At 42.4% G+C, this 14,459-nt stretch overlaps 1 protein-coding gene across 1 annotated transcript; it reads right to left on the reverse strand.

Moving 5' to 3' along the window:
- Positions 1-1,079: 1,079 nt before the first annotated feature.
- SLC16A3 (solute carrier family 16 member 3) lies at positions 1,080-12,639 on the reverse strand. The gene is made up of 5 exons (XM_021534054.3): positions 12,501-12,639; positions 5,996-6,240; positions 5,366-5,509; positions 4,242-5,009; positions 1,080-2,946 (listed from the first exon to the last, which is right to left on the reverse strand). The coding sequence occupies exons 2-5, from the start codon at positions 6,216-6,218 to the stop codon at positions 2,663-2,665; spliced, it is 1,419 nt and encodes a 472-aa protein (XP_021389729.1). The 5' UTR covers positions 6,219-6,240; positions 12,501-12,639; the 3' UTR covers positions 1,080-2,662.
- Between the last annotated feature and the right edge of the window lie 1,820 nt (positions 12,640-14,459).

The raw sequence follows: 14,459 nt of genomic DNA on the forward strand, positions 1-14,459 counted from the left end.
TGTTACCCTTGAGTGGGACAGAATGGGAGCAGGGAGCTTAACTGGCTCTAGAACTCTGAAGTACCCTCAAGCCTGCCACTTTGGATGTTCCTGAGAGTGCTACATTAGGAGTTTCTCACCTTTGTATTGATGCTTCTTACAATTAATTAAAATGATAAAAGATTTTACACTGTTAATGTTTTTTAAAACTGCTTAGTGAATTAAATTCTAACTTTTTTTTTCCTCACAGTCAATAAAGAGTCCTTTGATTTGACCACTCTCATGAAGTAAGCATCTCCTGCTGTCATAAATACTGCCAGTCATTGGTGTAGGTCTGTGCTGAAAACAGCACAAGAGCATTGGCAGTCCCAGTCAGAGTGATTGATCTTTGAGTTGAAGAAAATAACTCGTATAGGCAAATGAGGCCTTTCTTTGAACACTGGTTTTACTTATGAGATTATTTATGGTTTCTTGTTGAGCTGTGTCTCCTTGTCTTCCTAACTTCCTTTTCTGTCTCAAATCCCATAAAATTACAACATAAAACTTTTTCCAGCTTAACTATAAAAATATTATGTATGGAAAATGAAACATGGTCTGGAAAGTCAGTATGATAAGCACAAATTACATTCTGTCACATATAAAATAGTCTAGACAATTTGCAGAACCGACAGAAACTTAAACTTGTGCCAAAACCTGAGGTCAAAGAAATAACCATTTAGTTCTGTAATAACTGCATGGCATTATCTAGCAAAGAAATTCAGTGATCAAAGCACACAGTAAGACAAAAATGGCTATCTGAGAATCTGAATTCATCTTTGGAAAGGTTTATAGTTTCTGCTTTTTGAAACAACGGGGAATTCCAATCTGAAAGCTGTATCAGGCCTTCATGTATCATCTGAAGCAGCCTCCAATACAAAAAATTACTTTGTGGATTCTGTTTTTCTCTAGCCTTCTGGAGCTGTCAGTGTTGTGTTTCAAGTACCAATTTAGTCTTTAGCAAACTGGAGCTAAGTTCAGGAATTAAGCTGTTACAATTGGGAAGTGTCATTCACTACAATTGCTGCCATTAAATTAATAAGACTAAAATAATGCACTACGTAGGATATAAAACCAGTTTATTTTATGCGGCATCAATTTCTTTTAAAAGTTATGATTCTAACTTTCCGATTTCTTTGCAAGATTGTCCTAACAATGCAAAACTATTTTGAAGAAACTTCCAAAATGGAAGCTATTATCTGAGATCATTCATTAGAGAATGGTTTGTGGTTTTGGCACTTTGTTTCTGTTAAAAATTTAAAGTGGATACTGAGTTTTAAGGGATTAGGGTCTTTCAATTTTCAGTTATTAGGTGGAACAATTTTGGCACCTAAAAGCCAATATTCCTTTGCTACTACTAAGAAAATGGAATCTGTTACATTAGTCTGTTTTGAAGATTGTTACTGCAGTTACAAAGCCTAGACATCTTTTTATATGCAGATTTGAGAGGTGGGATGCAGTAGCATGATTTTATAGTTAAAAAAAAATTAAATTTCTTGAGTAGTTTTGAGTGGAAAAAAATACAATGCCTTCCTTTTCTATTCAGTACCATGCCATCATAAAAATGATGAACAGTTCTATCATGTTTCCTCAAACAGCAAGAATGGCACTTTGAACGTCCACAGATTAAGCCAGGAGGTAGGGAAGTGGATAAATGGGGAAGAAAGAAACCTCAAAAATAAACACGTTAAAATCTTTCCATTATGCTAATATTGCATTTTATGGATGACTAACATGTTTCAAAGCAGTTCAGTCTCTTTCCTAAGTCTCCCCACTCTGTAAGTCATCTGGAAACTTGCACCATCATTTCTTTCATATGCAAAATGGACACTTTTTCAAAATATTCTACTAATCTTCTCCATGTTACTTGCAATATTTTTCAATGCTCTAGGGAAATTTTACTGAAAACAGTGTATGGAATTGTGGGCTAATTTTGTTTCCTTAAGATCTGTCAGGATCCATTCTGCTCCTTTTTTTTTTTTTTTTGAGTACTACCTTGGAATACCACTTGTGTGATCTGCTGAGGACACTGTCTGTAATGTGCCTTTCCAAAAACAGGATTTCCAGATGATAATTGCACAGGTTACAGGTTTAGGCAGAAATGCATTTACATAAATCAAAGTTACAGACATTTTCAAAATTAAATTAGGGCTGAGCCAATTAATCTAAAAAATCTAAAAAGGTAAGAAATTAAAAAACCTAATGGAGACCTTTAAATTCCTGAGATTATTACCCATCTCACATTCCTTTCCCTTCACAAAGAACATAGGGAAATTATATTTAGCCACACAACACAGCAATTTCATCAGTACTATCTGAAAACATACATATAATTTCACTTTTCTGAAAATATACTTTTCCTGTATCTTCCAAGTGAGCAGTTTCTGGTGATGCATAGCAAGAGCCTATTTGTGTTCATAAAAGCTTTTTAGTTTACAGAAAATGTATAACCACAATGTTCCACCTTTTACCAATAAAGTTATTTTCCCATTAAGATGTTGTCTAGCTAATCAGCTTCCAAAGAGATCTGGTAAGCTGACTAGCCCCCAGTTACTAAAGCAGATGGCCCAACCCTAAACTATTTTTGTTTATAAAATAAATACTGAAAATCTTTCTTTTCTAAACACTTTTCAGTTCCTTGTCATGCTCACACACATGTTTCTGGGTTAGTTACAACTTCACCATTTTTTTCAGGCTCATCTTTCAGAAACTGTTCCACTTCAATAGAGTCCACTTTGGCATCTTCAGGAGTTTTTTCAGATTTGTTTAATTCCTCTCTTTCTGCTGCTTCTTCTTTTGTATGTGGTTCTTCTGATTTCTTCTTAATGCAGAAGAAATTTCCCAAGGCCAATACAAGGGCTGAGGTGGTAACTTCAATTCCAGCAATAATGAAAACAAACATGTACCTCCCTGTTGCATCCAGGAGTTTTCCTGAAAAACGCAACATTCCAAATAATTAACAAAAGTTACTATCTTGCAGTGAATATTTTTCTGATTTTTTTCAAACATTTTGACTTTCCTGTCTAGAATCACCATGACTACCTAACCAAGTTTTTTGAAACAGGATTTAAACAAGTTTGTAGCAAAATACTTCTCAATTATTTCAGTTCAGCTTAACAGTCACCGACACTACATGACATACCAAAACACATATTCAGCTGCACACACAGAGGCATGCAGTTCATCTGAAATAAAACCAGCCTCGCCTTCAGATGCAAGAGATCAAACACATGCTTTGTATTTCAGATAAAAATGTGTGCATCCCTGGATGGGAGCTGTGTCATCTGTATCATGTCTGATCATTGTTATCCTTTTGCTCCCAATCTCATTTACCTTTCTACACAGGTAGTGCACTGTCTGCTTAAAATGCAAATCTTACTCGGTAGTCAGTCTGGAGTAACTGACTGATTCTGACACTGGTAAAGGTAAATTTAGGATCCACAGGGCTCAGTGGATGTGAAAGAACAGGTGGGAGGATATGAAAGAAGTGCCACTCCAAACCTGAAGATTGGAGGAAGTAGTGCATAATACTGGTTTTCCCATGAAGGGGGTTTTGTCAAAAATACTTGATGTTTTTAGTGTCTGATATAAACAGTAAACATTCTATGGCAGTGACCTGGTGGGTTTTGGGAGGGAAAGTGTGTTTCAGTTCAGGATCTGTAAAATGTATGTTCTTTGATTAGTAATTTGTATTTTTACTTCAAATTAATGAATTTTGCTATTTTGTCATGTCCCCTTATTCCTGGGTTGTAAGACATGTTATAGAAGCACTCTACCTTCCTTAAATCAATCCAGTTTTATAGTCTTCCTTGTAAGATTTTTTTTTCTTCCTTGAGATGTTTTCCTTCCTCCTCCAAATCTACCATGGATATAGAGAATGTATCCTAATATTTCCCTATTTCTTAAAGAAAATTGACAGGTTTCATATTCTGAATCCCAGTCAGCTATCTACCAATAAGAAATTCAGTGCAGGGTTTCAGAGGAGAAATAGCAGTATCTCCACATGGCAATTTAAGCAATCCTGAAATAGATCCAAGAAGAAAAAGGTTTGATCCATTCCTTCTTGGGGTATTTCAGAGTGTAACTGCAGAAAGCTTTTGAAACGTGCAACACTAGCACAATCTGCTTCTCTCAAGTGACTCACATCTTTTTCTCAGCTCCCTTATATTTTTGTAAATTAATGCAATGCACACAATTTTAAATTCTGAGCTAAATGTCATACTTGCCTGCTGATGGTGGACCAATCAGGACAGCCATAGCTTCTGCCAGGAGCACTAAACCGATAGCACTGGAAAACTTCTGTGTACCAACAATAGCCATGAGAACTTCAAACTGAAGAGCACCTACCATTCCATAAGAAATGCCAAAGAAAATGCAAAAGACCACCAGCCCACGATAATCAACAGACATAGAACCCATGAGATCTGTAAAGCCATTAAAAATCATAGCAAAACTGAAGAGGTAGACACAGCGTGGTCTAACCCATTTAAGACCAGCTACCATTCCACAGATTGGGCGAGCAAAGATATCAATGAATCCCAGAATAGTCAGAAGAAAAGCTGCTTTGGTGTCTTGATACCCTAAATCCTTGGCATAACTCACAACAAACACTGGAGGAACAAAGAGACCAAGCACCATAATAGATGCTGCTAGCGCATAGATTACAAAACCACTGTCTTTAAACACACTGAAATCCAGAAGTTTTTTCTTCACTTTCTTCTCAGCTGGCTCTTTGGTAGCTTCAGCCTTTTTGGGTGGCTCCAAAGGTCTCATTAGTGCTCCACATACACAGCAGTTGAGCAGCATCCCACCCAGGATAAGAAATCCTCCTCTCCAACCATACTCATGCTGTAGTATCTGCCCCAGTGGTGAGAGAGCACACAGAAACACTGGACTCCCAGCAGCAGATAGCCCATTGGCTAAGGGCCGGCGTTTGTCAAAGTAACGGTTTAACATGATGAGTGAAGGCTGGAAGTTTAGTGCCAAACCCAAACCTGTGGTAGAGGGTACATAAGAATTACTACTGGCCTACAATATCATTGTTAAAGATACTCTAATTGCAGTTTTCATGATTCATGACTTAAGAGAAAATAGTTTTATTCCAAATGGACAAAAGAAACCTAAGATAACACAAAGTAATCTACCCCCATAGTATTCTTTTACTTTATGATTACATGTCACGCTATTAAACATTTATAACAAAAATAAATGACCTTTTAATTCCACATTTTTCTGCCATCTTTATAAAAGCCCAGCTGGATGATCCTTATGCTTCATGTATTTTTCACTTAAACAAAACTTCAGCCTAAAGGTAAGACCTAAGTGAACTCATTTTCAGCATAGTACTTACCAGTAATCACACCTGCAGTTAGATAGATCTGGACGATGCTTGTGCAGAAGGAAGCGATCACCATCCCCATTGAGGCAAAAAGGCCACCCACCAGCATGACAGGGCGACAACCAAAGCGATTGACACACACGCTACAAAGTGGACCTAGGCAAGAAAAGCAAGTTATGTTTGCTTAGATAAACAACTTTTGCAACTGATTTTCTGACACTTTGTATTTCCTTGGTAGAGTTCAAAGTGTAACATTCAAGGTTACACAATGATCTTAAAGGTCTAAGGTCTTTCCAACCTCAGTGGTTCTAACTAATTTTGTACTTTGTCCATAAAGTCAGGCCAATCAGGAAAAATGTCCTTTCCTCTGTAGTCAAATACTTCAATCTTTTTTGTCTTCAGAGTGCCTTGTGATTTTTCATCAACTTTAGCAACTACTGACTTACAAGGATGTAATTTTAAATAAACTGGATGGGCTTAAAAAATATTTTCATTTATGTGATTAATAGTAATTCTTCCTTGGAATGCCTTATTTGCACACAAGTAATGATATGCAGTCATGATACAGACTGTAAATGGCTGTAAGATTTACAAAATTAATTGTGTGACTCAATACTGTTTCAAAACCAGATAACTACTCACCTGTTCCATAAAGCATGGCCAACAGAATGGAGGAAATCCACGCAGTGTCACTATATCCAATGCCAAATTCCCGGATAAGTTCTTTAAAGAAGACACTAACTGCCTTAGGAAAGGCATAGGAGAATCCTGTGATGATAAAACAGCCAAAAAGGACAGCCCAGCCCCAGCCTCCATCAGGGGCTTTAACACCTGATGGACCGTCATCAGCTACTACAGCTCCCATGATGAAGAAGCTTGTGTGTTCCCTAAGAAACAAAAAGCAATTAGTATCTCTAAAATTGCACTACCATTTAAACTAAGGCATGGAACTACTTAAAACAGTCTTGAAAATGCAGTGCAATTTTAACTATTTCTTGTCTGAGTTTAGTTTTTACAAAGCCTGCAAAAATACGTGAAAATGAGATGCACACAGCTGAGTTTTAAATGAATGGTCCTGCACAGCTCTCAAAGTCAGAGCTGGATTTGATCCAAATCACTGCTTCATTAAAAAACAGCAGCATTTCAGGGGTGTATCTGGCTTTCAAAAATATGTAATAATTATTGCATTAAAGTCTGCAGGATTTTTTATGTAAGACCTTGTTACATGAAGCTCCTGGCCTATTCACTTAGGAGACCTGGTGCATCACAAGTGCTCTGTGAAATGGTGAACTAATCACCCAGATTTTTTATTCCCCACTGAGGACAGCTGTACAGCCCTGATACAATGTTATCTTGAACAGATAGAAAGATCCCTTCGAGGTAATGATGATGAGTTATCATTTTTCACACATCAAGCTCAAATGCTAAACTGCAATGAAAATCCCAGAGCCATTTTTGTAGATGCTGGGAGTTAGTAACTGAAGCAATGCTCAGTACAACTGCCTGCCTGAAGCAAATACTTCCCACTGTTGTTATTACATGATAAGTAAGAAAACGTAGTATTTGATGAATCTTGGCTCAAATGTATAAAGAACAAGAATATAAAATTGAAACATTTCATGGGGTATTGTCACTCACACTAATTTCAAGTTGTCCGAACATTTCGAGTGAAGGTTTAAAATATTGAGGGAAGGGTTGGGCAGTTTTCGTTCATTTCCATTACCCGTCTAATAGCAACACAAAGTTAGTAATGATACATAAGCATGCTTTGTTGAAAAACAGCAACTGGGAATCTCTCCAGACTGCTTATACAGTGCTGGGTGGAACATTCAGTGCCTTACAGCATTCACCTCTGCAAACGGACTGGGACAGTCTCCCTTACTGCGTCTACAGCAAAGTTGTTCTAAGCCCAGCCTCTGCAGACCTACAGCGCTCAACCCCGATAGCAAACTACACCCATGCCGTATGAAGCGGCGAGTGGCTTTGAGAAGAAACACCGTTAAGAACTATTCGGCAGCACGCTTTTCCTTCCAGAAGAGAACTGGCCAAGATTTTCGGGGGGGGAGAAGTCAGCTCGGCAGCCGGCGCACCGAGCGTGGTGCGGGCGCGGCTCGGGGAAGACGCGGCTCCCGCCCGCGCTCCGACCTTGGAGCCGGGGCTGCAGGAGCCGCCCCACCCGCGGCCCCGCGTGACCCGCGCGATGCCCCGGCCGGGCGCGCGGGCGGCCGCCGCACTGAGACGTGCGGGACGTGACTCCCGGGCGGGGGCGGTGCTGCCGCCAGCTGCGCGCGCGGCCCGGGCGGAGCCGCGGCCGCGCCCCCGCCGAGCGCTCGCAACCGCGGTGCTCCCACAGGAGAGGGAAACATCCTCCTCCCTGGCCATTCTTGAGCTCTTCCATGCTCAGCAGAGCAAGTCAGCCTGTAAGAGACACATTCTGTTGCATCTGCCTTACGAAACATACCATCTTTGCCATGAGGAGCAGTCTCTAAAACGGTTTTATGTTTTGCTGTGATGAAAGAGCAAAACACACTTGCTGATGTGAGGGAACCTGGCATACTTTCCAGCATTTCATAAAAGTAAGTCTAGAGGGAAACACACAGTAATATCCATTTACTCTTCGTTACATCATATCTGCTACCACATTCCACATTTGGCTAAAAATCACCATAAACCGGCACACCAGATCTTCAAGTGCCATCCTTTCAAGAGTGGTTCACACACATGCCTCAAAAACAACTGTCTTAAAGGGAAAGGCTGAGAGAATTCGGATGATTCAGCATGCAGAAGAGGATGCTCTGGGGAAGCTTTTTTGCACCTTTCCAGTGCCTGAAGTGGCTACCAGAAGGCTGGAGAGGGGCTTTTTACAAGGGCATGCAGTGATAGAACAAGGGGGAATGGCTTCAAACTGACAGTAGGTTTAAGATTAGGTATTAGGAAGAAATTCTTTAGTGTGAGGGTGATGAGGTTCTGGCAAAGGGCTCAGAGAAGCTGTGGCTGTCTCATCCCTGGAAGAGTTCCAGGCCAGGTTGGACAGGGTTTGGAGCAATGTGGCCTAATGGAAGGTGTTTCTGCCCGTGGCAGTAGGTTGGAACGAGATTAACTTTAAGGCTTCTAACCCAAACCGCTCTATGATTCTACAATCAATGTTACTCATCTGGTTTTGTCCATTGGTTGTTCATGTTAACATATCAAAATAAAAAGACCATTAACTAGAACTAAATGAACCCTGTCTTCACAAACACAGCAAGAATGCATTTCATCCTGTTGTGGTGTGCTGAGACTTTATTCACCTCCTTAAGCGGGAAATAAGAAATAATAAGGAAGTAGTGTTGAGGTTCCTTTGCAGAATGTATAAACAAGGGGTACACCTTTAGAAAAGGCAGGCCTGTGGCTGATCTGCACTGACAAAATTTTTACTTAGGATTTTGCTACAGTGCTGGGATGCCATCAAACTGTTAAGATAGGAGGCTACTGCCTAACTATTGCAACAGCTTGTTTTGCTTTCTGCTTTTGCTAGCTCAGCCCTATTTAGAGGCAAAGGATTACATTTAACACACTGTAGCTCAGTTTCATATCTCCACAACAGACATGATAGTATTGTTAGTATTTATTCAAGCTTACTTCTATCATGAATGGGTTCTTGCTTTGGTAATGTGCAAAAGGAAGGTAGCATCTGGGGCTTCATCTTCCTGATACTATCTTCTTGTTGTCATGGAAACTAATATAGACTCAGTTAGGAGGAAATATTAGGTAGCATTGTGGGTGGTGTGATGGTGTGGTTTCTGGGATGATGTATATAAAAAGTGAACACTTGTATTATAAAAAGGAGCAGCTAGAAATGGCAAGAATCTATTATTTGTGTTTAGCCACTACTCTTATTGGCAACATACCTGTACTTCATGGTCAGCAATATGGGTAGGAAGGACATTTATGAGCATGTATACTGACTTATATAGCTTGAGAATGTCATGTTCTCAAGAAGAATTAATTTCAAGAATTCTCAAGAATAATTAATTTCTTCTAATTATGGCTGAAATCTACACAATCTTGAATTTCCATGATACAAATAAAATATGGTTATCAAAAATAGAACATAAGCTTCCAAGTAGGGAACTCAGTTCAGCTTAGACTTCAGTCTGGAGCCACACCCACCTGAGAAATGTAAACTACAAAGTAAGGAAGATGGTATAAGCTGAATAATGTAGACATCCTCCTTCAGTTTTTCTTGTCTGTGAAACAAAGAAAATAATGATTCTCTCTTCATAGTGTGTTGGGGGTATGAATACCTTGAAAAGCATAGGCTGCTCAATGCTGTGTTTATAGGAGTTATAAACCTGTATTTGCCCAAAGATATTAAAATCTCAGCAGACTAAACAAAATATGCATGTTATTCTTGATTTTAAGTCAGGATTCCTAAGACTAACCAGCTCCACTGAAATTTTTCAGGAAATGATTCCTGAAAAAATGTTTTTATTTTAATATTCTCCAGAACCATATGATAGCCCTCTACATATAGAACAACTACCCTTTGTATTGACATCACTGAGATGTGCCTATTCAGCATGACTTCAACTCCTTCCTGCTTATCTAAAGTACAAATGCATAAATCTTTAAATCTGATTTCCTTTCAACTCAGGTACCTCATAGAAGCCATTTATATGGGCCACTGATATAACCCACTAGTGCATTTCCTGTGGCTTATCTGCTTAAATATTAGCCAGTTGAATTATATGTTCATTCCAAAGGCTGCTGCAAATTCTATTCCTACAAAATCATTACTATATTTATCAATGCCTATCGTGACCTCCTGTCCTCCCTGCAAGGCCCCACAGTGATTGCCACTGTCCCATTTTGGCCTCCTCTGTTTCAAATGAGACAATTTTCCCAGATCTGCTGCCTTTCTTAAGGGTTTTCCAGTTTTCCCCATTCTCTCATCTCACTCTTACAACTCCTAGGATAATTCTGTGCTGTCTGTAGCTGCAAGTAATGTTCCATACAAAATCTTGACTATTAATCATTCTTCAGTCCCCATTTAGCCTCGAAACATCTTAGCTGTTCACTGCTGCTGCACAGTGAGTAACATTCATCACAAGTTATTAGCAGACTGTGCTTATAGTAAGTTCATACTGCAACTTTGTGTGTAGCAGATAATGCTAACCAGTCTAAATTCTTTTATCTGGGTAAAGTGCTCTATAGGAAAGCTGTGACTATTTATTTGCTTGTTTTATTTTATATCATGAAAAGTTGCTGAATCCCAGCCTCAGCCAGGAACAATTACAATTAATTTTCACGTATCATGAAAATTAATTTCAGCCCTACAGCTGTGATGGCTTTGCAATGTGTTTGAAGCTTTAGAAAAACATAAATATTTGACAATTGCTTATAGCAAAGAAGTGTCCTTATATTGTTTAATATAAACCAAAAAGTGACAGAGATAGATAATTAGTAATTAAAGACTAGTCCTGTCACCAGCTGGGCATCACTGCTTATTTTTGCAGACCATAATGGAACTACTCTAATATATAAAGTGCTCACATGCACATGCATTATATCTCAAGCTAGGTGAGCACATGTAGCTGAATATAGTCAGAAAAGATCATCTGGCTCAGATGTGTCATTTTACAAAATCACTTTGGACAGTGCAGCTCCATAACAGGGTGTCACACATTGAGATATGAGAACTGCCACTTCAGTCACAATTTTAAATGCCACCTTTTTATTTCTATAATATACCTTGAGTTATACTTCTGACTGAGCCACAAAAGGTGTACTGCACTAATAGATTCTGATTCACATTTTAAAACGTCTGCCACACTGCTTCCTCTGAAATAAACACTGCAAAACCGTACATTACCCTGTGACATCCTAAATTGAACGGTTTGCCCAAGAGGAGTGCATTTCCACTAGTGCTAACGGTCTGCGCTTGTGAGGAAGCTGAATTACTGAAATTCAACTTCACCTTTGTGTGCTTTTTCCTTCTCTCCACTGAATTGCTTAGAAGGCAAGCCGCAGACCCCTTCAGGTCGATTGCGAGCACCATCAAAAAAAGGCTTTTTCCCAAGAGATGGAGAGGGGCTGAGGCGGCACCGTGCGGGAGGGGGCGTAGGGAGGACAGTGGCGGTGGTCGCGGCGTCGCCACGGCCACGGCCGCTCGCGCGGCGCTCCGGGGCGGGCACGTCGCCCGCGCAGCCCTGAGCCCGGACGGCTCGCGAGCAGCGCGGGGGTCACCGCCGCAGCCGATGCTCACGCAGACCAGGAAGACGCCGCGCCCGGGCACCCCACCGCTCTTCGTGTGCCCGCTGAGCCGAGTAATGGAGTTCATGCCCGGGGCTGCGATGATGTCCTTATGAGGGAACAATCGCTCAGACTGCTCGTCGCCCGCTCTGAAGGACCTGAACGGTCACCGCTATGACAAAAAATTCCGAAATTCGCCTCCGGGGGCTCGACACCTTCGCAGAAGCGAAGGGACCGCGGAGGCGAGAGACTCGTCCCCCAGTAACGGTGTGAGGCCACGAATGGCGGAAACAAAGCCCGAACTCGCGGCTGTCCCACGAGCTGCCGGTGTGGCACTGTACGTGCCCTCGGGCCGGCGGCACTACACGCCCAGGCGTGACCCAGCTGCCAGAGGGGAAGCCGGGGGCAGCGCTCTCTCGTAGCAGGCGGGCTGGGCTCGGTGGCCAGCACTGCTCAGCGCCCGGACAGCGCTTTCAGGCCGGTGGAGCTGAGGACTTTGGGCGACCCATACAGCAACGCGGGTTTCCCGACGAAGAGGTGCGCCCGCGTGGCCCCATGAACGAGCGAAAACGCAGCCGACGGGACGGCGCCCCGCCGACCCTAGTGAGATGGTGCCAAGGGATGCGAGAACAGTCGGCGTCGTGCCCGCGTCCCCATCGGCGCCCAGAGCAGCCTCTGGGCAAGGGTTGAACCCGCGATTCCTACGCCGCGCTTTGCCCAAAGCTTGGGTGGCGCTCGGGCTCATCCGCTGGCCCGGATGAATCCCACGTAGAGAAGCGCCCTCGGTCAGCCCGACGCTCTGGATTCGGTTCACCCGTCTCCGGACCCGCCACACCGCGCTCCCCACGGCGTTCGTCCGCGTGGGCCAGGCAAAGACTCCGCAACATCCCGCACGACGGCTCCGCCTCAGTACCTGAGTCACGTCCCGCGTCTCAGCGTGAGGATGCCCGTGCTCGCGCCGGAGCGCAGCTCGCTGTCCCCGTGTGCCCACGCAGCCACGCCGGAGCCCGTCTGGTCCCGCCGGCTGGGAGCGCTCCCGCGCGGCGGGTCCGTGGCTGCTCGCCCCGCCCTGCCACACGGGGCGTGCCCCGCGTCCTATCGCCGCCGCCGGGACTCTCCTCCGCTGCAGCTTCTTCGGCGCGTGGGCTCCGACCGTGTGTAACGCGGCTCCGCTGGCGCCGGCTCGGAGCGGAGCCCCGGGGCCTCACAAGGCATCAGCACGAGCTTTGCGCTGCTTGCGTAGGGTGCAACGCAGGGCTGGATCCTGCCGGCATGAATGCTGCACCGGCTGTCCGGAAGAACCGGATCTTAGCAGTGGACTTGAATTTATGAATGGATTTATGCGTTTGAGGTTTGTTATGTGCTGCCGTTTCTGTTTTCCCAGGAGCGATCACAGTTTCCTCATTGCCTCCTTCCATGAGAATTACTCTTACGAGCTTCCTTGCTTAATTGTTTTCTTCTTAGAATTTTTGAGTGTGATACTGTGCATTCTTGTAGACAACCCCAGGCTTCCCTCCTCATCCTTTACCAAGGGGGTAAATATTATATTACTCCCTGCAAATATGATGTCATAACATACTCCTCCTTTCACATCCGGATAGAATGAACTTTCTGCATTAATCTCTTGTGACTCAACTGAAATTGAGTTTATAGATTATAATCCAACAAACATTGGATTATAAAACTGATGTGCTGATATTGTTGTGTAACATCTAGGAAAGTTGTGGGATTCACAAATGCAATACAGAAAGTAGCACTCCTATGGCTACCTGGGGCTTAGGAAATTCATGAGTAGGTGCTCCATTCTTTTGTGTGCTTTAGCACACAATCCAATATACAGGGGAATGACACAACACCTAAAATCCTGTGTTTGGTTTTCAGCCCCCCTCGAGACAAGACAAACATTGAGGGGCTGGAACATGGCCAGAGAAGGGCAACGGAGCTAGGGAAGTCTGATGGACAGTAGCTGAGCGAGCTGGAGAGACTCAGCCTGGAGAAAAGGAGGCTCTGGGGACACCTTACCCCTCTCTACTACTACCTGAAAGGAGATTGTACCAAGGTGGGCATCTGTCTCTTCTCCTAGGTAACAAGTGATATAACAAGAGGAAATGGCCTCAAGTTGTGCCAGGAGAGCTTAAGATTGGATATTAGGAAAAATCTCTTCTCCAAACAGGTTGCCAAGCATTGGAATGGCATGTCCAGGGAAGTGATGTAGTCACCATCCCTGGAGTTTAACAGCTAGACGCAATGATCTTGGAAAAAAATATTTTCTAAATGATTCCATGATTCCTATAACCTGTGTGGAATTACACAGTAGTAGGATTCTAAGTAGGAGAGGATAGGCAGGATACAATATTGTCTTTTGAGAACTGTGATATTGCACAGATTAGTAGCTTCCAATTTAAAACCTGCTTGCTGAAATCATGTAATACCAAGGCAGGAACTGAAGCTCTTTTAATGATTTAGAAATTTTTTTCTTTTCCGTGCACATTATGTTTGCACTGGGTATTGGTTCATTTTTGCTGAAGCATAGTACCCATTTGTATATGTTTAAGGATTCATTGCATTAATATGTGAAGATGAAAAAGGCCATGTGGTTTATTTTGAGCAGATAACATACAGCCAATAAGACTGGCACTGCTAATCTTAAAGACTAGTAAAACCAGTTTTTGACTGTCCACTATTATCTGAATTTAGGCCATTCACTTGCAGACTAGGTGTATTCACCTGAATTGACATTGTGTAGACTGTAATCTTTTTTTACTCTCCATTAAAGTTTGTCTGTTCAGGGCACTATTGAATCACTGGAAGTTACCAGTTACTCATTAGGGAACTAACAAGCATTTACGTATGTGACTAGGGGCTGATTGAA

Source organism: Lonchura striata, chromosome 18 (genome assembly GCF_050655825.1).
Source record: "Lonchura striata isolate lonStrDom1 chromosome 18, ASM5065582v1, whole genome shotgun sequence".
Taxonomy (NCBI): domain Eukaryota; kingdom Metazoa; phylum Chordata; class Aves; order Passeriformes; family Estrildidae; genus Lonchura; species Lonchura striata.

Coding starts and splice junctions, on each gene's coding strand:
- SLC16A3 (XM_021534054.3), bottom strand. CDS start 6,218: ATGGGAGCTGTAGTAGCTGATGACGGTCCATCAGGTGTTAAAGCCCCT. Junction 5,510..5,995: donor GGCCATGCTTTATGGAACAG/GTGAGTAGTTAT, acceptor TTTCTTGCCTAG/GTCCACTTTGTAGCGTGTGT. Junction 5,010..5,365: donor AACTGCAGGTGTGATTACTG/GTAAGTACTATG, acceptor CCTCTACCACAG/GTTTGGGTTTGGCACTAAAC.